The sequence below is a fragment of the Ranitomeya variabilis genome, chromosome 2 (assembly GCF_051348905.1).
Source record: "Ranitomeya variabilis isolate aRanVar5 chromosome 2, aRanVar5.hap1, whole genome shotgun sequence".
Classification (NCBI taxonomy): domain Eukaryota; kingdom Metazoa; phylum Chordata; class Amphibia; order Anura; family Dendrobatidae; genus Ranitomeya; species Ranitomeya variabilis.
The window spans coordinates 334,911,536-334,935,722 of NC_135233.1; the positions used below are offsets into that span (position 1 = coordinate 334,911,536).

Sequence of the window (24,187 nt, forward strand, 5' to 3'; positions counted from 1 at the left end):
ATGAGCAAAACACGCAGGTACACCGCAGGTGACCTGCCAGTGACCTCAGGTGCAGTTTTGGTCAGGATTTTACCTGCATAAAATCCTGACCAAAGCCTGAAGCAAAACTGAACGTGGAAACATACCCTTAGGGTATGTTTCCACGATCAGGATGGCCGGCGGTATCGCCGCAGCGGTGAAGCCGCTCGGCGCTAAGCCCCGCCCCCTTTCTGGGACGCGATCATGCCGGATGTGTTAACTCTTCACATCCGGGATGATCGCTCTGTCCCATAGGGCCCTGTGATATGCCTTGCGGGGACGCTGCGTCCCCGCAAGGTGTACGGGCATGCTGCGATCTGAAAAGACGCGCAGCATGTCCGTAGTCGCAGGGCCGCCGCGTGCGGGTTTCCACGCATAGTGGAGACGGGATTTCATCAAATCCCCTCCACTATGCAGGAACATCTGGACGCTGCTTGTTTGACGCTGCAGCTCTGCGCAGCGTCAAACAAGCAGCGTTTCCTGACCGTGGAAACTCACCCTTAGGGTATGTGCACACGTCAGGATTTCTTGCAGAAAATTGCTGAAGAAAACCGGACATTTTCTGCAAGAAATCCGCATGCGTTTTTTTGCGTTTTTCTCACGTTTTTATGCGGTTTTTGCAAGTTGATGCGTTTTTGTGCGTTTTTCGCGTTTTTTTCCGGAGCTTCCCAATGAATTAAATAGCGGGAAAAAGCAAAAAATGCACAAAATTAATGAACATGATACGTTTTTTTCCGCGGAAAAAAACGCATCATGTGCACAAAAATTGCAGAATGCATTATAATTGATGGGATGCATATGTATGCATTTTTATAGCGAAAAAAACGCAATGTGTGCACACAGCCTTAGGCTATGTTCACAAGTGCCGGTTTTTGCTGCGGATCCGCGGTTCCATGCGGTGTACAGTACAATGTTAACCTATGGAAAACAAAAACCGCAGTGCACATGCTGCGGAAAAATCCACGTGGAAACGCTGCGGATTAAAAGAAGTAGCATGTCACTTCTTTGTGCGGATTCCGCAGCGGTTTTCAACCAGCACCAATAGGAAAGTGCAGTTGAAAACCCGCAGAGGAATCCGCAGAAGAAACCGCATGAAAATCCGCAGTGAAAACCGCAGTGGTTTTGCACTGCGGATTTTCAAAATCCGCTGCGGAAAATTCCGCAGCAGAATCCGCAACGTGTGCACATACCCTTAGTGTTTCCTTCGATTTTCCTAAAAAAGAAAAAAAAAATTGAAGTTGTCCAAGGGATATCCTGGCGTTTTTTTTTTTTTAGCTTCTCTTGTATTGTAAAGTACAGAGCTTCTTCTGGGTGGAAAATGGTGGAAGTAAGGACAGGTCACTTTTTTTAAAAGCTTGGTGTTTTTAAAAATCTGAAGCTGTTAAGACATTCAAAAGCCTGAATATATGCAGAGAAAGTTGTTTTTCCATAGAAGTGCTTATGCCACAGAGGATTCCACCTGAAAAAGAATTGTGTGCACAAACCCTTGGATCCATTCAATTGAAGGCTAGAAAACAATTATTATTGTTTAATTGTATACAAGTCATACTCACAGCAGTACAAACTTATAACACCATTGTGAAGATCTGAGGTTGTGGGTTATAAAAATCACCTAGGCATTTTAACGATGCAACTATTTTTATTCCATGATACATCCATGGTTGTACAACAAATCCAGGTAGATGGCCAACATACAATGTCGTCAGTCCACAAGATCCCAATCTGAGATCGGTAGTTCCACTGGCCCCGTACCAAGCGATACCCACTGTCTCGCAACTTTTGGTTGGCCTTCAGCTTTTGGTATCTCCAGCCGGTATAGTGTACAGTCACAGTCTATGTTCCTCCAGACGATGGATATCACGACCGTAGCTCATGGATACTCCTCCAGCCAGCAATCAATCTCCAAAACTCCATAGATCATCCATCCATCCCAGCTTAGATCCTCTCCCTTCAGAGTAACTCCAACAACTGCCTGATTCAACCCATATGTCTTTTTCTCCCTCCCCATTAAACATTTTTCTTTAGCTCACAGAAAGAAACATATTCTATCACCTGGGGCTGCATGTGAGACCCCCTGTGGTGACGGCTCCCCTGGGTCTACTATTTCCATCCACATGGGCCTAGGCTGGCAGAACAATGGATCAATAGGATCTTTACATTTACCTTTAGCAATCTACTGTCTGGCCTTAAGGTACCGTCACACTCAGCGACGCTGCGGCGATATAGACAACGAGCCGACCTAAACTAGATCGCTGGAGCGTCGCTGTTTAGGTCGCTGTAGAGACGTCAAACACAGCAACTCCAGGATGATGCAGGAGCGATCCAGTGACGTAACGGCGACTCACTTCTCGTTCTCGCTGGTTGTTAGCTCCATGTCAAACATTGCTGGCGTCGTTGCTTTTGATGTCAAACATGACGATACACGCCGACCTGGCGACCAAATAAAGTTCTGGACTTCTAGCTCCGACCAGCGATGGCACAGCAGGATCCAGATCGCTGCTTCGTGTCAAACACAACGAGATCGCTATCCAGGACGCTGCAACGTCATGGATTGTTGTCGTTCTTGTTGCAAAGTTGCTGAGTGTGACGGTACCTTTAGGTTTACATAAGATCTAGCCTGCTCGTTCTCCTCTGCTTAGGCTATGTGCACACCTCAGGATTTCTTGCAGAAATTTTCCTGACAAAAACCGGACATTTCTGCCAGAAAACCGCATGCGTTTTTTTCGCGTTTTTGACGCGTTTTTTGTGCGGTTTTTTCCAAATGCATATAATTGCGGGAAAAACGCGGAAAATCCGCAAAATTAATGAACATGCTGCTTTTTTACAGCGATGCGTTTTTTTCCGCGAAAAAAACGCACCATGTGCACAAAACATGCAGAATGCATTCTAAATGATAGGATGCATAATGTCTGTTTTTATAGCGTTTTTATCGCGAAAAACGCGAAAAAACCTGAACGTGTGCACATAGCCTTACTGTCACTGAATGTAAAAATTGATTCCTGAGGATGAACTGACTAGCAAGCAAATCACTAATAAAACACAGCAAGAAAATGTACTATATAATTGTCTAAGGGTCACTTCCGTCTTTCTGTCCTTCTGTCTTTCTGTCTGTCTGTCACGGATATTCATTGGTTGCGGCCTCTGTCTGTCATGGAAATCCAAGTCGCTGATTGGTCGCGGCAAAACGGCCACGACCAATCTGCGACGGGCACAGTCTGGCGGCAAAATGGCCGCTCCTTCCTCCCCGCAGTTAGTGCCCGCTCCATAATCCCCTCCAGTCAGCGCAGGGTTAATGGCAGCGGTAACGGACCGCGTTATGCCGCGGGTAACGCAGTCCGTTACCCCTGCTATTAACCCTGTGTGACCAACTTTTTACTATTGATGCTGCCTATGCGGCATCAATAGTTAAAAGATCTAATGTTAAAAATAATAATTTAAAAAAAAATCGTTATATACTCACCGTCCGTCGGCCCCTCGGATCCAGAACCGGCCTTTCCCGCTCCTCGCGACGCTCCGGTGACCGCTCCATGCATTGCGGTCTCACGAGATGATGACGTAGTGGTCTCGCGAGACCGCTACATCATCATGTCACGAGACCGCAATGCACTCTTGGGACCGGAGTGTGCGAGGAGCGTCGGTAACCGCTTCGCCTGGATCCGGGGCCAACGGAAGGTGAGTATATAACTATTTTTTTATTTTAATTCTTTTTTTTAACAGGGATATAATGCCCACATTGCTATATACTGCATGGGCTGTGCAATATACTACGTGGGCTGTGCAATATACTACGTGGGCTGTGCAATATACTACGTGGGCTGCTATATACTACGTGGGCTGTGAAATATACTACGTGGGCTGTGCAATGTACTACGTGGGCTGTGTTATACACTACGTGGGCTGTGTTATACACTACGCGGGCTGTGTTATACACTACGCGGGCTGTGTTATACACTACGTGGGCTGTGTTATACACTACGTGGCCTGTGTTATACACTACGTGGGCTGTGTTATGCACTACGTGGGCTGTGTTATGCACTACGTGCGTGGGCTGTTATATACTATGTGAGCTGTGTTATATGCTACGTGGGCTGTTATAAACTACGTGGCTGTGTTATATGCTATGTGGGCTGTTATACACTCCGTGGGCTGTGCTATATACTCCGTGGCTGTGCTATATACTACGTGGCTGTGCTATATACTACGTGGCTGTGCTATATACTACGTGGCTGTGCTATATACTACGTGGCTGTGCAATATACTACGTGGCTGTGCTATTTACTACGTGGGCTGTTATATATTACATGGCCGGCCGTGAACAATCAGCGACAGACGCAGTCCGGCCGCAAATTGTAGCCGGATTTGAACCCCTGAGGAAGACACTCCAGTAGCATCGATACGCGTGGGGCCGTCTCACTCCCTCACGGACTTTATTGGGCATTATACTACTGCTTTGGCAGATCTGACCACCATTAGGGAACTGGTATGCCGGCCGTTTAACCAATTCTTGTATTATTATTGTGGGACACTTTGTCCAGGCTGGGCAGTATATCCGTGTGATGTGTGGGGCCAGCATGACTCTTCATGGTTTATATGCCAGGGGTTGCCCTGCTGTTAGTGCACTTTAAATGTATGAATTATATGGTTGGCAGGACGTACAGGTGTTCTACTTTGTGGGGACAGGATACCCACCTCTATATCTCCTGTATCTTACCTAACAAGCCTTTTTTGATGGGTCAGCTGGCAGCCTTTTGCATGGTATATATATTTATGTGATTTATGAGAGCTTCTGTATTCGGAGTTTGGCATTTAACCCACTCATATTATGCATGAGCACTGCCACCATTTTATTGTTGGGTCCGTTTGGGGTGATTATGGTTGGGCTATCTAGCCTTTTTTGTTTTTAAATGCTTTTAAAATTTGTTACCTTCTTTGTCTTGTTTGTATAAGATATTTAAATAAAGTATATTATTCAGGTTGATCTCTTGTGTGTGCATATCCTTTCTCTGTTTTTTTCTGGGGATTTGAACCACGCTTCGCTAATTGGTCGCGGCTTGCCGAATCCTGTGCATTCAATGTATTATTCTAAAATCTTCATAAATAAACTACATACATATTCTAGAATACCCGATGCGTTAGAATTGGGCTACCATCTAGTATCTAATAAAACACAACAATATCGTCGCAACTGGTGCTCCGTGCTGGAAAAAGTCTATCTCGTAGAGCTATGGACTCCGCTCAACGTCTATTTATCCTATAGTCTTTAGTAAGTGGCCATCTCCTCACAACCATATACTTCTACAGTAATGTAAATTCAGTTTACACTGTGCCACTTGATGGTAGAGCAAAATTATTCTTCTGTTATTATATTAACCTCTTCATGACATGGATATTTTTGATTTTTTCTTTTTTGTTTTTTCCTCCACTTTTTCCAGGAGCCATAACTTTTTTTTTTCTGTCCACATAGCCATATGAGGGCTTGTTTTTTTTGCAGGACGAGTTGTACTTTTAAATGACACCATTCATTCTTTCACATGGTGCACTGGAAACTGGGAAAAACAATTCCAAGTGCATTGAAATTGCAAAAAAAATGCAATTCTACAAATGTTTTTTTCGGGGTTTCCATTTACCATGTTCACTATATGGTAAAACTGAGCCCAGGTCAGTACAAGTACACAGATAGCAAGCATGTATATTTTTGTATTATTTAAGAGGTGAAAAAAACTGTAAATATTAAAAAAAAAAAATTTCCACTTTTGTCGCCATTTTCCGAGAAATGTAACGTTTTCATTTTTCTGGATATTAGACTGTGTGAGTGCTTATTCTTTGTACCCTTAGCTGACATTTTTACTTATATCATTTTGGGGTGGATACGATGTTTTGATCGCCTCTAATTGCATTTTTTGCAATGTTGTGGCCGACAAAAAAACCCATAATTCTGGTAGTTTCGATTTCTTCTCTCGTTAGGACATTGTCAATAGGACATTGGATTTATTTATTTTATATTTTGATAGATCGGGCTTTTACGAATGCAGCAATACCAAATATGTGTTTTTTTCATTGTTTTATTTTTAATGGGGCAAAATATATTTATTTATATTTATTGCTAAATTGCACCAAATAGAAAGGCGTATATATCTGGTACCGTGTGGCAGATTTAAAATATATATAAAAAAACCTAAAAAAAAATGGACTACTCAGGTAAACAGCAGGAATAAAACAAGAGCAAAATACTGGCCACTATCGACCTGATGACCTGTCTTCTTTAAGGTAACATCTCAAAGTTTCTTCTAATTGTATTATAGATTTCAAGATTTATTACACATCGGAACTGAATGTAAGGATTATTTCCCCCATGATGGATTGTATTTAGGATGCAATTTCAAATATGAGTACACTATTGAAGACCAGAAAGGGCTAATGTTTGTGGTAACGGATACATCATACAGTATAAAACCGTTCTTGTATCACACAGAAGCCAACTCTATAGGTAAGTGTAACTCCAAGTAGATAGCAAAAGAATGTGTTTGTGGTAAGCAGATGAATCGCAAAATCAGCCATCGTAACAGTCTCCTGGATTGTTACAAAGCACCCCCTGACAGTCATAATGAAGAAGAATTTTGCATCTGCAATACCCAAATCTCCTAAAAAATTTACTGAACCATCAAAAACATATTGTCCCATGATGTACAGTGGTGACTAAGGCCATGTTCACACTTTGCGGGTTTTACCGCGGATCCGCGGAGATTTTGATTCTGCGGGTCCGCAGCAGTTTCCATTGCGTTTACAGTTACATGTAAACCCTATGGAAACAGCAATCCGCTGTGCACATGCTGCGGGAAAAAACGCGCAGAAACGCAGCGGTTTACATTCCGCAGCATGTCACTTCTTTGTGCAGAATCGCTGCGATTCTGCACCCATAGGAATGCATTGATCCGCTAACTTCCCGCATGGGGCTGTGCCCACGTTGCAGGAAGTAAGTGGATCATGTGCAGATGGTTCCCGGAGTGGAGGAGAGGAGACCCTGGGAACCATATTTGTGTAAAAAAAAAAGAATTAAAATAAAAAATAATGATATACTCACCTCTCAGCGCTGCACGCGGCCGTCCGGTTGCAGGGTTGATGTGCGAGCAGGGCCTGAGATGACGTCGTGGTCACATGATCGTGACGTCGCGGTCACATGACCGTGACGTCACGAAGGTCCTTCTCGCACAGCATCTTTGGAACCGGAGCGCCGCGTGCAGCGCCGAGGAGATCGGTACGTCAGAGGGTGAGTATATAACCATGTTTTATTATTTTTAACATTACTATTGATGCTGCATTTGCAGCATCAATAGTATAGGAGTAAACCCGCAGCGGAAACCGCAAAACAAACCGCGATAAATCTGCAGGGATAACCGCAGCGGTTTTGCCCTGCAGATTTATCAAATCCGCTGCGGAAGAACCCACAGAGGTCACCCGCAAAGTGTGAACATGGCCTAAAAGTTTTGAGACTGACATATTTTGTTTTATGCTACTTCAATGTTTTAAGATCTTTCAGTTGGATCTTTCTGTGGTTACTGCAGTACAATTATGTGCACACGATGCAGATTTAGTGCAGTTCTGCAGCGTTTTTTTCTGCAGCAAAAACGCTGCAGAACTGCACTGTGATTTACATAACAATGTAAATCAATGTGAAAAAAAAAAAGCTGTGCACATGGTGCAGAAAAATCCGTGCAGAAACGCTGCAGATTTCAAAGAAGTGCATGTCACTTCTTTTGTGCAGAACTGCAGCGTTTCTGCACCCATTGACTCCCATTTTGTGGGTCAAATCCGCATGGTTTTTACATCTGCAGTTTTTATGCGGATTTGGGTGTCAAAACCGCAGCAGACGGAAGTGACGTCAGTGATGTGGAGGAAGTGTGTGGGCGGAGTCGTACTGTCGGATGGGGATCGATGTGAGGCGTATGGTATGTATAGTGTCTGTGTGTCTGTGTCTGTGTGTCAGTAGTGACTCATTGTAGTCATTCGTCGGGTGGGACTACTTCTCCCATCGAAATGTGATGATGGGAGAGTTGTCCCATCGTCAGGCGACTGACTACAATGGGTTAAAAACACTAACACACATAAAACATACATTACATACAACATATAACATGTAGTACATACTCACCACATACGTTCCCGAAGGCCACCATCCACGATCATCCTTGTCCCAAAATAAAAAAAAAAAAAATCTTTTCCATCGTAATCCATAATATAGGTTGTCCCACGACGTCCTCCGGTGATACACTGCAGGAGTTAATTGCTCCTGCAGTGTATCGGAGCTGCCCGTTCGTTTCCTGGAGTTAAATGAACTCCGGGAGCTCACTTTACGGCAATTGAACTGCCGTGAAATCTCTCACGCAGCAGTGCCGTAAAGTGAGAGTCCGGGAGTTCATTGAACTCCGGTAAACTCGCGCGCATACGCAGGCACACTGCAGGAGCTTTTGCTCCTGTCAGTGTGTTTTGGCAGCCATGGAGAGCAGTCACATCTCCTGGTGTGGCTGTTCTCCATGGCAGATCGTCGTGGGACACTCAATATTAATGGACTACGTCGGAAAAGACTACAGATCATCAAGGGATTTGTAAGTATGGTAAAATTTAGAATATTAAAATACTTTTTCCTGTGTCTTTTTTTTGTGTTCAGTAATTTGGGGTTAATAATGGATAGGCGTCTTACAGACACCTCTCCATTATTAACTGGGGTTAACGTCACCTTACAATGTCAAGGTGACGTTAACCCCTTATTACCCCATATCCCACCGCTACACGGGAGTGGGAAGAGAGAGGCTAAGCGCCAGATCTTAGAGATGCGCCATTTCTGGGGCGGCTGCAGGCTGGTAGTTGTAGCCGGGGGGGGCCAATATCCATGGCCCCTCTCTAGGCTATGAATATCAGCCCGCAGCTGTCTGCGTAGCCTTTTCTGGCTATAAAATATAGGGGGACCCCATGTAATTTTTTTTCTGAGGTCCTCCTATTTTAATAGCCAGTAAGGCCACGCAGACAGCTGTGGGCTGATATTCATAGCCTGGGAAGATTAACCCTTTCCCTGGCTACAAATTAGCAGCCTGCAGTCGCTGGCTTTCCCTTTCTGGACATGAAAATTGGGCGGGAGCCTACGCCAATTTTTTTTGAGGGGTTAATAATGGATAGGCGTCTTTATAGACGCCTCTCCATTATTAACTGGGGTTAACGTCACCTTAGGCTACGTTCACATTTGTGTTGTTGGGCGCAGCGTCGGCGACGCATACCGACGCATGCTTCATGCGCCCCTATCTTTAACATGGGGGGCGCATGGACACGCGCCAGTATGCGTTGTACTGCGTTTTACGACGCATGCGTCATATAGACGCACAAGACAGGGCGCAGGGGACGCTATTTGTAGCGTTTTCCCTGCGCCGAAATTGCCGATCTGTAGGATCTTATGACAACGCATGCATCGCAAAACGCTGCGTTGTGTACATGCGTTGCTGGTTGCGTCGCGTCGCTGCGCCCAACAACACAAATGTGAACGTAGCCTAAGGCTACGTTCACATTTGCGTTGTTGGGCGTTGCGTCGGCGACGCGACGCACGACGCATGCAAAAACGCATTGTTTTGTGACGCATGCGTCCATTTTTGGCTTGATTTTGGATGCAAAAAAATGCAACATGTAGCGTCCTCTGCGCCCTGACGCTTGTGCCAAAAATGACGCATGCGTCACAAAACGCAAGACAACGCATGTCCATGCGCCCCCATGTTAAATAGAGGGGCGCATGACGCATGCGTCGCTATGCGTCGCCGAACCTGCACCCGATGCAACGCAAATGTGAACGTAGCCATACAGTGTCAAGGTGGCGTTAACCCCTTATCACGTAATTTTTGTTTTTTTAAACTTCATCTCTTTATTTAGCTTTAAAAAAAGCTGACAAATCAGCATAAAAAAACGCACAAAAAACGCACTAAAAAACTGCACCAAAACTGCACTGCAAAAACCGCACAAAAACGCACTAAAAACGCATAAAAAACGCAGGCATTGTCAGCTGCGTTTTCTGCCAGAAGATGCAGATTTTGTGCAGATTTTGTGCAGAAAATTCTGCACTAAATCTGCATCGTGTGCACATACCCTTAATTATCAGCATTTCATAAGTTTTTCAACTTTTATTGACAAACACATTAAGTTTATGCAAAGACTCAATATTTACCCTTATTTTTCAAGCTGTCATCAATTCTCCCTGGCAGCTGTGCCAAATCCTGCCTGATGACCCATTCTAGTCTCATCAGTGCTCGGAGTTTATCACAATTTCTGTGTATTTTGTTTGTCCACTTATTTTTTAAGAATTGACCAAATGGTGGTTGAGATCTAGTGAGCAGTGATGGGCGAACCCCCCCCTGATGATCGGGATCGGTGGGTTCGGCCGAGTTTTTCTGTAAAGTTCGAGTTCAGGGCCGGAGATGAGGCGAACTTGCGTCCGAACCCCGAGCTTGGACTTCACAGATATGGGATGGGGCTGTAAAAGAAAACATACAATTAATAAGGCTAGGTTCAGATTGCGTTAGTGCAATCCGTTTAGCGCGAGCGCTAGCGGATTGCGCTAACGCAATGTCTTTTTCGGGGCCGCGTTCAGGGGTCGCGTTAACGTCCCCGCTCTCGCAGATCCCCGATCTGCGAGAGCGGGGAACGGACCTCTGGCGCGCCGCGGATGCTGCAAGCAGCGTCCGAGGCGCGCTACAAAAGACCGGCACATCGCTAGCGCGTGCCGAAAATGACACGCGCTAGCAATGCGCTCTAACATTGCCGGCAATGGGAGCGCTAACGGACGCGGTGCACGGCGTTAATTTCGCCGTGCAACGCTGTCCGTTAGCGCTATCCCATTAACGCAATGGGAACCTAGCCTAATAGACATTATAATTATACTTACCTGTCCAGGGACGCGTCCTCCCATCCCGCTGTCTCCCAGCCGCATCTGCTTCCGGGGCCGCTCATTACCTTCCGGCTGTATTCACTGCACTTGGCAGTCTTTGGCTTTTTCCGGCAGTGTTCGTGCGGTGACTTTACAGTTCGGATTCACCCATCCCTACTAGTGAGTTTTCTAGGGCATGAACCTAAAATGTCAATGTTTTAGTAACTGGGCCCCTTAGATATCACTTTTTGCCTTGTGATGTGGTCTCCGTCATGCCAGAAAAGCATTGTTCATCACCAAATTACTCCTGGATTGTTGGGAGAAGTTGTTCTTGGAGGAGGTTTAGATCCCGTTCTTAATTTATGGCAGTGTTCTTAGGCAAAAAGTGAGCCCACTTCCTCAGATGAAAGCAAAACCCACACATGAATGGTCTCAGGATCCTTTACTGGCGTCATGAGGCTGGACCCATGGCAGTGGTCACCTTTTCTTCTCGACAATCATTCTTCCAGATGTCACAAACAGTCAGAAGGGGCATGTACCAGGAAACTCTCCCAGATCTCATTCTCATTATTGGAGTGACCTATTGTATATTTGAAGTTGTTTAATAGAAAACTCATAGACCAATAATGAATGGTTGAGATGTGCAGCTGGTAAGGTAACCCATCACAATTGTGTTTGGAATGTTCGGTTAGTGCAGTCTGTTCAGAATGCTCATACTAATGTTGCCTTTTTTTCATGACAGTAAAGCTCAGAAGTCCCAATATAATCTATGTATCTGAAGCAAGAAACAATCAAGTGTGTATAAACTGGACAGAGTCCTATTATCAAAGTTGGCTGGTATCTGAAGTTCTTTTGTTCTCCTCTGGTGCATGGGGTCAGCCATTAAAGGTAAAACATTAATGTCATGAAAACTGTGGAATTTAGGTAATTAGACTCAGGCATATGGTTTGATATTGAATTTACTATTCCCCCTCCATTTGCTCCCTGATTTCTACTGAACTACTGATAAGCACTATGGAGGCATCAGTGAGCGCTTACAATGTCAGGCCATATTCACATAATCCTGTTTTATGACTTCTATTCTAGGTTTACATTCAATGAAATCCATCAGCATGGTTTTAATGTATAATCTGAGAGTAGTATGATGTAGGGCCAGATACCCTGATTCCAGTGATGTGTCACTTAGAATTAAACAGTTTTCTCTATTGCAGATCTAGCAGAGCTCAGAATGCTGAGCTGTGTATAACTCCACCCACACACACCACTGATTGGCAACTTTCTGTGTACACTGTATATTGATAGAAAGCTGCTAATCGATGCTATGGGCATGGATGGACTATGAGGCACACAGGCATAGTGATAATCTTCTGCTAATAAAACACTAGTTGTATTGAAACAGAAAAACACAGCCCAGTAAGTGACACATCACTGTAATCAGGGTCTCTTCACCTACGGCATGTTGCTCTCAGATTTAATAGCAAAAGCCTGATGACAGATTCTCTGTAAGAGGACTGCCAATATATACCTCCCATGGAAGGATGCCCTGGATAGGTATACATTGGAATTGTAAGAGGTGTACACTGGTGTTTTAACATACTTTTTTAAAGGGAATCTGTCACTTCGAAAAACATTTACCTGCAAATATAAGGTTAAAATAACTATGTAATGATACTGCTCTAACGTCCGCATTAGTCAGTGTGGGGGAGGGGCAGTGCAGCTGAGGCTAGCTGTGTTGAATTACAAATCCTTCTATCTGCTCTCTTCCTCTCATAGCGAGGTAACCTTTGCTGTAATACCCTTCCCCCACACTGCATTTCCGGAGATTTGTCAGTAATCACACTTATGTCTGCTGTACTCAACATGTACTCGCTTTGCTGTAAGATCAGAGCAGGGGCTCATTATATCTCACATAGGAGTAGTCCAGAACAGGCTGGTAACTCTTGTGTGAGATGTAGTGGCAGCCCTGATCTCACTGCAGAGCCAATTAAAATTGTCTCAGTACAGCAGGTATAATACACTGCTCAAAAAATATCGGATTACTCACCGGTAATGCTCTTTTATAGAGCCCACGACAGCACCCACTGAGAGAGGGGATCCGCCCCTAGGAACAGGAAACCTACAGAGAGATAAAAGGGGTGGCCCCCCCTCGCTCCTCAGTTGTTTTACAGAGAATAAGGAGGAACCGCCGCCAGGTTTTTTAGTTTAACAGGTTCAGACATATGTACATATTTACAATCTTAACTAGATGGGTATTTCCTGAAGGAACTACAGATAGTGCTTTGGAATGGTGCCCGGGTTGCCCCAGCAAGACTTTCACACTTGGGTGCCCCTCAGGCGCTGTTTTGGTAGTTGTAGCCACACTGGGTCCGATTTGGCGGGCGGCGCCACACCGGGTCCGATTTGGCAGGCGGCGCCACTCCGGGTCCGATTTGGCGGGCGGCGCCACTCCGGGTCCGATTTGGCGGGCGGCGCCACTCCGGGTCCGATTTGGCGGGCTGCGCCACTCTGGGTCCGATTTGGCGGGCGGCGCCACTCCGGGTCCGATTTGGCGGGCGGCGCCACTCTGGGTCCGATTTGGCGGGCGGCGCCACTCCGGGTCCGATTTGGCGGGTGGCGCCACTCCGGGTCCGATTTGGCGGGCGGCGCCACTCTGGGTCCGATTTGGTGGGCGGCGCCACTCTGGGTCCGATTTGGCGGGCGGCGCCACTCTGGGTCCGATTTGGCGGGCGGCGCCACTCTGGGTCCGATTTGGCGGGCGGCGCCACTCTGGGTCCGATTTGGCGGGCGGCGCCACTCTGGGTCCGATTTGGCGGGCGGCGCCACTCTGGGTTCGATTTGGCGGGCGGCGCCACTCTGGGTCCGATTTGGCCGAACGGCGCCACTCTGGGTCCGATTTGGCGGGCGGCGCCACTCTGGGTCCGATTTGGCGGGCGGCGCCACTCTGGGTCCGATTTGGCGGGCGGCGCCACTCTGGGTCCGATTTGGCGGGCGGCGCCACTCTGGGTCCGATTTGGCGGGCGGCGCCACTCTGGGTCCGATTTGGCGGGCGGCGCCACTCTGGGTCCGATTTGGCGGGCGGTGCCACTCTGGGTCCGATTTGGCGGGCGGCGCCACTCTGGGTCCGATTTGGCGGGCGGCGCCACTCTGGGTCCGATTTGGCGGGCGGCGCCACTCTGGGTCCGATTTGGCGGGCGGCGCCACTCTGGGTCCGATTTGGCGGGCGGCGCCACTCTGGGTCCGATTTGGCGGGCGGCGCCACTCTGGGTTCGATTTGGCGGGCGGCGCCACTCTGGGTCCGATTTGGCCGAACGGCGCCACTCTGGGTCCGATTTGGCGGGCGGCGCCACTCTGGGTCCGATTTGGCGGGCGGCGCCACTCTGGGTCCGATTTGGCGGGCGGCGCCACTCTGGGTCCGATTTGGTGGGCGGCGCCACTCTGGGTCCGATTTGGCGGGCGGCGCCACTCTGGGTCCGATTTGGCGGGCGGCGCCACTCTGGGTCCGATTTGGCGGGCTGGGTCCGATTTGGTGAGCGGGGCAATAATTATAATAAGACTATAGATAGTGCTTTGAAATTGTGCTGTGCTATCACTTTAAGAGCTGATATTATCTGCCAAAACTGTCCTGCTAGGGTCATGTACAGTTCGCAGGCGTTGGCATAGTAACTGGGCCTGACTGAGCATATCAATGAGCTAATCAGCCAGGTGGCAGGTACATTTCAAATTGCCTCAGAAACCTGGCCATTATAACCTATGGGAAAATTTCCCTATTGAAATGTATTACAATGAGGGGAAAAAACATTTTCAAACGCAAATTGCGCCAAAACTACAAATCCGATCGACGCGAAAAATACTTAGCACACCTCTTGGGGACGCTGGCTTCGAAATGACACCTCACTGGAGTCTGTGAGTTTAGCGGTTCGGGCTCCAGAGGAAGAGGCGTGGCTATTGAACAGAGGGTCAGCTGTGTGCTTGGCTGTGGACCGTGTGCTCCTGGGAAGGGAGATTTTTCATCTGGGACTTTTTGCCTGCCCCTTCCCAGGAAGCAAGGACTGTTCCTGGGACTGAGCTTCGGGGCTGAGCCCCTGGCTCCCACCCCCCGGTGCAAGCCGGCTGGGGGTGGGAGGCCTTGCATATCACCAAGAAGCCCCGTGTACCATCTAGCCAGTCCCAGGACCAAAAAGCCATGGGAAAAAGTGGCAAAAGCTCGGGGGGCCGCAGGCCCCAGAAGACGGGGACCCCTAAGGCTGTGGCCGTGGCGGTTCCTCCTCCCGGAGGAGGAGAGGCGGCCAGTGGAGGTGCGGCGGTGAGCCCCCAGATATGGGGCTCTAAGGCGGCAGGGGAGCCGACTACCACCTACGGCTCCCGAATACGCGCGCACGTCCACGAATACGAGGAGGCCGCCAAACAGCTGAGGATACTCCGGGAGGAGTTGAAGGGAGCCAGGGCAACTGCTAAGTGCAAGCTCCCTGCCTCAAGGAGAGCAGAGGTCGCCGCCACGGTGAAGAGGCTGAGGGGGTCTATAGTCTCCCTGGAAGACCGTAGAGCGGAGATCCTGGCGGGAAGCGGCCCCTTTGAGGAGAAGCTAAGAAATGACGACCGGTTTAGGGCCATGACCGGTGGGTCTCCTGAGGGGTCAGGAGACCCCGACCAGGTGGAGGAAGAGGAGGAAGATGGCGGTCCATCTGCGCCATATCCACCTGAAGGCCTGGGGAATAACAGCACCCAGGTATCGTATAGCGGGATAGCCCCTGAGCAAGTGACCCTCCCGTCGGACTCCAGTAACTCGGAGGAAAGCGGGAGCGAGGGGGAGGATGGCGGTGGTACTAGCAGTCAGGGGGGCTGCCTCATCCTGCAGCAAGTGCGGCAGATCGAGTCCCCAGCACGGTTTGGCGAGCTGTTGTTTGGGGATGAGGTCTGCGAGGATGAGGCAACCGGGAGGGGGAAAAAGCGTAAGAAGGCAAAAGCATCAGTGGTGGAGAAGTTTGTCTACGCCCCCCTTCCTGGGGCTCCCCTGTCCCGTTGTGCGGAACCCGCTACCCACCCCGGCTCGGGCCCTGTTGTGGGTCCGCAGCGAGGGAGCGGGGAGAGGAAGGTCTGCCCGGATCGGGGCACCATGCCTGGTGGTGGTGTCTCGGATTCGGGCAGTGATATGGAGTGCGGTGCCGGCAGTGCCGGGGTTAATGGTGGTGGTGCTCGGGCTAAGTCCCCTGTGGCAGGGGGGGCTGGCCCGGCACCTGGTGTGTGGGCAGCCGGGGCCGCATCTCCGGCGGCGAGAGCTGGGGTGTCCGGGTCCCCCACATGCGGATCCGCTCAAAAGGCTGGATCTTTTTTGGGGACCCGGAGACCAGGAAAGGGCGCGATTAAAGTAAAGGCACAATGCAAAGTGCTGGTCGCTCCCCTGGCGGTGTCCGTGGCCAGGTCGGGTGCCCCTGTGCGCAGATCCAGCGATGGGTCTGTGCCGGAGGTCCCGCCGCCGCTGGACGCCGAGGGGGAGTGGCCTGTGCTGAGGGGGTCAGCGGTGGTGGCGGCTGGTGCGGGTGCCGTGCCCCTTGGCGTCGGTACCGCGGGGGGCCCTGGGCGAGCCCCGGGGTCTCCGGTGTGGGTGGCGTCGGGGGGCGTGGCTTCCCCAGCTGCGGCCCCAGTTGTCCCCTCCATGCCTGTGCCTGCGGTCCGTGAGGGGGGCGTGGCCTCCCCGTGTGTTGCCCGACCCGCTGTGGTTGTGGCATGCGGGGGGGGTGTGCCCTCCTCGGCTGCTGTCCCACCCGCCGCTGTGGTTGCGGCCGGCGGGGGGGGCGCAGCCTCGGTGGTCGCGGGACCCCCCGCTGTGATCGCGGCCGGCGGTGGGGGCGTGGCCTGTGCGGCTGCGGCCCCGCCTGCTGGTGCTGTGGTCGGCGGGGGGGCGTGGCCTCGGCGGGTCCGCCGCGAGTGGCTCCGCCCACTCGAAAAAACAACAGTACAGTGGCAGCTAAAGCCGGCAAAGGGGTGCCGGAGTCCCCTGCCCACTTACCGTCATCTGGTGGTGCGGGGGCTCCGGTGCCTGAAGATAAAAGTCCTGACTGTGGTCCCGGTATGGAGCGGGGTCCGGTGGCAGAGTCCGGCCCTGCTCCAAGTAGTAATAAAGTTAAAAAAACGGCTGCCGCAGAGCGCTCAGGGGATGCTGCTGCTCCTGGGCTCAGGCGGGGCGGTGTGACTGTTGAGCACTGCTCTGCGGGCCTTAAAGGGGCAGCGGCACCCCTGGGGACGACAGTATGTGCTGCACCAGGAAGTGTGCAGCAGGAGCCCCCAGCAGGAAGGAAGGTTAGGGAAAAAAAAAAACATCTGATTGTTAATAAAAATGATACTGGGATAAATGTGGCCGTGGCGAATGTGGAAATGAATGACGGTATGGATGGTGTGTTGTGTGCTGGGGATGTGGGGGAGGGTATGAATGGTGTCACAAGTGTTGCAAGTGCGAAAGGTGTGAATGGTGCGGATGGCGGTACGGATGTTGGTGGTATAGATGGCGGTGCGGGGGGTGGGGGGGAGGCTGGTCCATCTGCCCCCCCAGTCGCTCCCCTCCCCCTTTCTTTTGCGAGGGTGGTGGCTGGGGCTCCAGGGGGTTCACGGGGGGATCGGGGGGTTTCCTCGCCTCTGGGTTCCGGGGACGGCGTTTTGCAGCGCCGTTTTCTGGAAGCCCTAAAAAACGGAGAGCGGTCGATCATGGTAGAGGGAAGAGAGGTGGACCTGTCTTTCTGGCTGGAGAGACATGGCCTGGCCGCCTTCCAAGATAAAAGGGAAGGGGAAACTGTATGGTCCCTCCCGACAGCCGGGCAGGGGGTGGCGAGGAGGAATGTAGTCCGTCTTCGCTGGAGGGGCAGTGAAGCTTGCCCACCCAGGAGCAGGGTGGTGGAGCTCCTCATGAAGATGGGCTTTGGGGTAGTTGATATCTTTGCCCTGATTCATCCTGCGGCCACCCTCTTCTTTGACATCAGTTTCGTGCGGCCAGAGGGGCTTGAGCTCTTTTGGTCGAATTACGAGCTGGTGAAGGGGGAGCCCGGCTGGCGAGATTTCGCTGTGCAAGCGGTATCTCGCCAAAATGGCGTGAAGAGGGTGACCGTTGTAACATGTAACGAGTCACTCTCTGGTGTTGACATTCTGACGTGGCTTTCCCGCTATGGGGAAGTCACGGACGTCCCAAAAAAAAATCTGGACGAATTTGGTATTTGGTCAGGGGGCTGGACCTTCATGATGAAGTTGAAGGTCTCAGGGGGTACGGTCACCCACATCCCTTCCTCTGCGTTCATTGGAAGGGACCGGATCCTGATCTTCTATCAGGGGCAGCCGAAGGTCTGTCACAGGTGCGGTGATCCCCGCCACTTCAGCGCAAGCTGCAAGGTGCAGAAATGTGCCTTGTGTGGCGGGGTAGGCCATCTCGCTGCATCCTGTAAGGATATTCGGTGTAACCTGTGTGGTGATCTGGGTCACCCGTACAGCCGCTGCCCTCGCTCTTTCTCCAATTCTGCTGCTGGCCGGGTGGGGGGAGGCCGTGAGGGGGAAACCTCTGGCGGTTCGACCTCTGCCGCGGTAGGTGGTAGCGGCGGGGGAGGGGCTGAGGGGTCGGTGAAGAGAGACAGAGCCCGGAATCCTGCCTACCAAAGGAGGCAGGAAAGGCGCCGCGGGGGTGGGGGGCAGGGAGAGCCTCAGGCAACTGGGGTAATGTCTGCTCCCCCCTCTGAGGCATCGGCTGTTGTCACTGAGGCCCCGGGGGAGGCGGAAGTGTGCGAGGAGATCAGGAGGATGGAGAGGGAGGATAACAGGGCTGACTCCGACAACTCCTCCCAGTATGAAAGTGTGGATGAGGAGGTCACGGATCAGCCGACAGTAAAACAGGGTGAGAAACATCGTACCAAAAAAGGGGGGAAGAAGAAAAGGAAGGTTACTAAGCCTTCTGGTCCTTCGCCCCCTCCCCTGACCGTGGTTGTGCCAACGGAAGGGCTCACCGGCTCCCCTCTGATTGCCCTCTCCAACCGGTTCCAAGCCCTCGAGGACTCTGCTGAGCCGGAGGTCGGGGGTGAGGGACCGGGGGCGGCACCTGGGGGGCTTTCGGGGGGCGGCGCAGTCTGTCCTCCGGAGGACGTTGTTTCCTCTGGGGGGGGGACTGACCCGGAACCCAGAGGCGAGGATACCAAAAATAAAATGGATACCTCATCCTCTTTAAAGAGGAAGAACATGTCTGACCCAGTCCCTTCTTCGGGGGGGAGAGGTAAAGAGGATGGGGTGGGGAAGAAGAAGGCTGTCTAACTCAATCACCCATGATGGCTGAACTCACCCCGTTGACTCTGGCGTCGATTAATGTCGCCAGCATAAAGTCTGATGCGGCTAGATTTGCGGCCTTTGATTTTTTCACCCGAATTGAGGCTGAAATTTTGTTTTTGCAGGAGACCAGACTAACGGACATGGGGGTCATCCACAAGGCAAAAAAGGAGTGGAGGTGTGGGCCCTCATACTGGTCTCTTGCGGCCGAGCCGTATAGCGGGGTGGCGGTCCTTTTTAAGACCGCTGAGGTGGAATGCCGACGGGTTATTGAGATAGAAATGGGGAGGTGCCTGGTCTTAGACATCTTCATGAGGGGACAAGAGCTTCGGCTCATAAACATCTATGGCCCACAATCTAAGTGGGACCGTAAATGTCTCTTCATGAAGATCAAGCCCTTTCTTTTTACGAGCCGGCAGGTGGTCTTCGGTGGGGATTTCAACACCATTACGAGATCCCGTGATAGGGGAGGTCCCGGAGGCCGCCTGGCTTATGATAGCATAGCCCTAAATAGTCTAGCTAGTGAAGCTCGCCTGGTGGATGTCCACATACGGCACACCCCAGGTCACGAGGGTTTCACCTTTCATAGAGGTAGCAGTAGGTCTAGAATAGACAGGTTTTTTTTGAAGGAGGACGCCATCTTTTCTGCAGTGTCCGCCGTTGAGGTGGAGTTCTCCGATCACTGTTTAATTTTCTTTTCTCTGAATGTTACAGAGACCCCCCGGATGGGAAGAGGGCTGTGGAAGCTGAATTCATCCCTTCTGGAAGAGGCGGAGGTGAGACAATCCTTTGAGGCTTTTCTTCAGAGCCAGGTACCGCTTTTGGATCTCTGTAGTACTAAGTCTGAGTGGTGGGAGATCTTCAAGAAAAGGGTGGCGGGGTTCTTCCGTCAGCTCTCGAGCCTCAGAAGTCTGAACAGGCATCGCTTGTATCAAGACCTGAGGAGGAAACTCGAGCAGCTCGTCTCGACTGGAGGTGACCGAGAGGAAATCTCCAGAGTGAAATCTTTGCTCAAGGGGTGTCAGTATGATAGGCACGCATCTTTGGTTTTTGAGAGGGATTTCGGGAAGTACCGCTCGCCCGACCCTTACAGAAACTGTAAGATGTCAGTGAATTGTAAGGTGGTGACAGGACTGATCGATAGTACGGGTTCCCTGAACAGATCCAAATCAGGGATCCTGGAGGTGGTCAGGTCCTTTTACTCACGCCTCTTGAGGAAGAGGGATCTGGATCGAGATGGGATGTCGGCTTTCCTGGCTGAAACTGTTCCTGAGCCAGGAGATGACCCCTCTCTTTATGTTTTGGCCGAGGTAATCAGGGAAGAGGAAGTGAGACTGGCCATTGATGGGCTCCGGCCCAAAAAATCGCCAGGTCCGGATGGCTTAACATCCGAGTTTTACAAGACTTTTAGGGACTCCTTGGTCCCCCTCTTGACTGAGGTGTTTAATGAGTGCCTCTCCTCGGGTGCTCTTCCCAGTTCAATGAGGAAGTCGGCCCTGATTATTTTGTCAAAGGGTAAGGACTCGTCCCGTATCGAGAATTGGCGTCCCATAGCGCTCCTCGATACGGACCGAAAGATTCTGGCAAAGGTGTTGTTTAATCGGCTGGTGAAGTTTGCACCCCGGCTCCTTTCGGGGGCTCAGCACTGTTCTGTTCCAGGCCGCAGTACTTTTAGTGCTGTGCTCGGTGTCCGAGAGGCAGTGGAGCAGGGCATTGCGGGTCGCTGGAAGGGGTACTTGCTGTCCTTAGACCAGGCAAAGGCTTTTGACCGGGTGGATCATGAGTACCTCTGGTCTGTCCTTCTGAGGTATGGTCTGCCGGGGAGGTTTGTCAATTGGTTAAAGACCTTGTATGAGGGGGCTGAGACTTTCCCGCTCGTGAACGGTTGGGTTGGTCACTCTTTTGAGGTGAGCTCCGGGGTCCGTCAGGGCTGTCCTCTGAGCCCACTTTTATACGTGTTCGCGATCGATCCCTTCTTAAGGAGGGTAGATCGTGGACCGTTGGTGGGAATCGGGATGGACCGGGCGGAGCCGGGGGCCACTCTGAGGGTGGTAGCGTACGCCGATGATGTCTCCCTTTTTGTATCCTCGAGAGAGGAGGCGGATTGGGTCATGTCTGAGGTCGTGCGCTACTCGGAGGCATCCGGGTCCATGATCAACCGGGAAAAGTGCGAGAGTCTCTGGCTGGGAGGGGGAGATCCAAGTTTTGATCTCCCGGACACCCTTCCAGGGCCCCAGTCCTCCGCTAAGATCTTAGGCATCAATTTTGGCCCAGGGGACTATCCCCAACAAAATTGGGAAGGCAGGCTCAAGATTGCCGCCCAGAAGGTGGACCAGTGGAAGGGTTGGTCTTTAACCCTGAGGGAAAGGGTCAGCTTGGCCAAGGGTTATTTGCTTCCTTTGTTAATTTACTTGGGCAGTGTCTGCATCTTGCCGGAATCTCTCTGGACGCGGGTCTATAGCCTGTTCTTCCAACTGTTATGGGGGAACAGGCTTAACCTAATCAAGAGGGAGGTCACGTACCGCACGAGGAGACTAGGTGGGTTGGGTATGGTCAACCCAGTGGTGTTCTTAGTGAACACCTTTCTTAAGACCAACATTGCCAACCTCTGGACAGAGAGGGCTCCTCCGTGGGTATTCTCCTGCAGGGGATGGTTTCGGCCTTTCTTCCAGGAATGGGAGACAGGAGGGCAGGTGAAGGACCTACGAACACCACATGGACATCTCCCGGCTTATGCTACCCCGGCTCTGAAGGTGATCCGCCGGTGGGGTCTGGGAATGTGGGAAATCAGGACCATGTCGAGGAAATCCCTTGACAGTAGGGTCCTGTTGACCCATTTCCAGAAGCCCCTGGTGCTCAGAGATTGCCCAGGCCGGGATCTGGAGGGGGGGCTCGGGTTGTTAAATTCTCCACGGATCCCCTCGAAGTTTTGGGACTTGGCCTGGCGCTGCTTCCATGGGAGGCTGTATGTGAGGGACAATCTGAAGTTCAGGAACTCTGATGATCGGGGTTGTCCCCGTGAAGAGTGTGGCGACACGCTGGAAAGCATGGAGCACTTCCTCCTTCAGTGTCCCTTTAATACAGGGGTCTATAACCGGGTGGGTGCTTCCATAGGCTGGCCTAGGTTGGCATCCCTTTCCTATCCGGAGTGGGCTTATGGGGCATTCAGATCCCTTGGTGGCCGAGATCGGGGCACTTTATTCCTAGTTAGTGTAGTTGTTAGGTTCTACACCTGGAATGCACGGTGCCTAGTTTCAATACAGCATAAAACCCTCCCCCGGGATGAGGTGGTTAGTAACATCTTGGGTGACCTGGGTAAGGTGCGCTCTTTGGAGTTCGGGAGGCTGGGTGCGAGGAGGGCCTCTTGGCTTTGGAGGGGTCTCTCCTTTTAATACGTACCCGAGGGAAAGCTTGGTTGAGTGATTAGGGGCTTCCTAGGTGTTTGGGAGGCTGGGTGGGAAGAGGGCCTCTTCACTTTTGGAGGGGTTTCTCTTCTTACTCTAGGGACAGATTGGTTGTGTGACTGGGAGAGGGAAGGATAAGGTGGTGTGGGGTGTTGAGGGACAGTTATATAGGGATAGATAGGGACAGGGAGGGACAGTCTAGGGATAGGTAGATAGTTAGTATTGTTAAGTTAGGTAGAGTAGGGATAGGTAGGGGCATGTAGGGACAGATAGGGTCAGCTTTTTGAGGGGCAGTTTTAGTTGAGTAGGGACAGGGTGTTTGTGTCGGTGTTAGGGTCAGGGCCTCTTTAGACTCCTATTCCCTGGTGGTGGGCTGATGTGTGGCACGCTTAGTCTTTTTGTTTTGTTTCTGGTAGAATTAATGGATATCGGGCTTGAAGGTGCCGAACTTGGGCCTTACAGGTTAAAGCTGTTGTTTTGGTATTGTGGTATTTTGATGTTGTGTTAGTAAAGTTATGATCTGTAAATAAAATTTTGTATGTCTGTATTTTATCTTGTGGTATGTATAGTTAGTATGTTGTGGGGGGTGTAGTTTAGGTTGGGTGGGGGGTGTTTGTTGGGGGGTTGCATAAGGGCATATGGACCCTGGAAACAATATAAGGGCATGGAAACTTTCATGGACCCGGAGGAAAAAGTGTGGTGTATTTTTCAGAGGGCATGAACTTGCATGGACCCGTGGTGGCAGTGTGGGTGGAGGGAAAAAAAAAATAAAAAAAAAAAAAAAAAAAAAATAAAAAATAAAAATAAAAATAAAAATAAAAAATAAAATAAATTAAAAAAAAAAAAAAAAAATTTAATTGCTGTGTTTAGAGTGTTATAGACTGTTTAGAGTGTTAAGTTTGTTTAGCTAGGTTGGCTTTTTCTTTTATTTTTTGGGCAGCATGGGCCAAATTTTCTTTTCTAGTTTTATATGTATATATGTATTAAATAGTGGGGAGTGTGAGTGTATGTGTGAGTGTATGTGCGAATGAATTTTTTCTTTACTTTAAATTTTGTCTATTGGATAGGAAAAATGGATGTGATGATTTTCCTGCTGGGGGTTTCCTAAAGCTGCAAAGTTAAGAGACTCTGAGGCGTGGGAAAAAGAATTCTTAAATGCTGGTTTTATTTTTGTAAGATATGTTGTGTATTTCTGTTTTTGTTTGTGTTTTGTATTTTTTATAAATAAAAGAGATCCTGAAGGAACTACAGATAGTGCTTTGGAATGGTGCCCGGGTTGCCCCAGCAAGACTTTCACACTTGGGTGCCCCTCAGGCGCTGTTTTGGTAGTTGTAGCCACACTGGGTCCGATTTGGCGGGCGGCGCCACACCGGGTCCGATTTGGCAGGCGGCGCCACTCCGGGTCCGATTTGGCGGGCGGCGCCACTCTGGGTCCAATTTGGTGAGCGGGGCAATAATTATAATAAGACTACAGATAGTGCTTTGAAATTGTGCTGTGCTATCACTTTAAGAGCTGATATTATCTGCCAAAACTGTCCTGCTAGGGTCATGTACAGTTCGCAGGCGTTGGCAT

General features: G+C 50.3%; 1 protein-coding gene across 2 annotated transcripts in view; it reads left to right on the forward strand.

The window, feature by feature from the left end:
* IL13RA1 (interleukin 13 receptor subunit alpha 1) overlaps positions 1 to 24,187 on the forward strand; it is a 246,363-nt gene that overhangs the window by 150,538 nt on the left and 71,638 nt on the right. For both annotated transcript variants that reach the window (XM_077285355.1, XM_077285356.1), the window contains exons 6-7: positions 6,321 to 6,505; positions 11,661 to 11,806. In XM_077285355.1, coding sequence (XP_077141470.1) covers positions 6,321 to 6,505; positions 11,661 to 11,806 — 331 coding nt within the window. The remainder of the gene's footprint in view (positions 1 to 6,320; positions 6,506 to 11,660; positions 11,807 to 24,187) is intronic.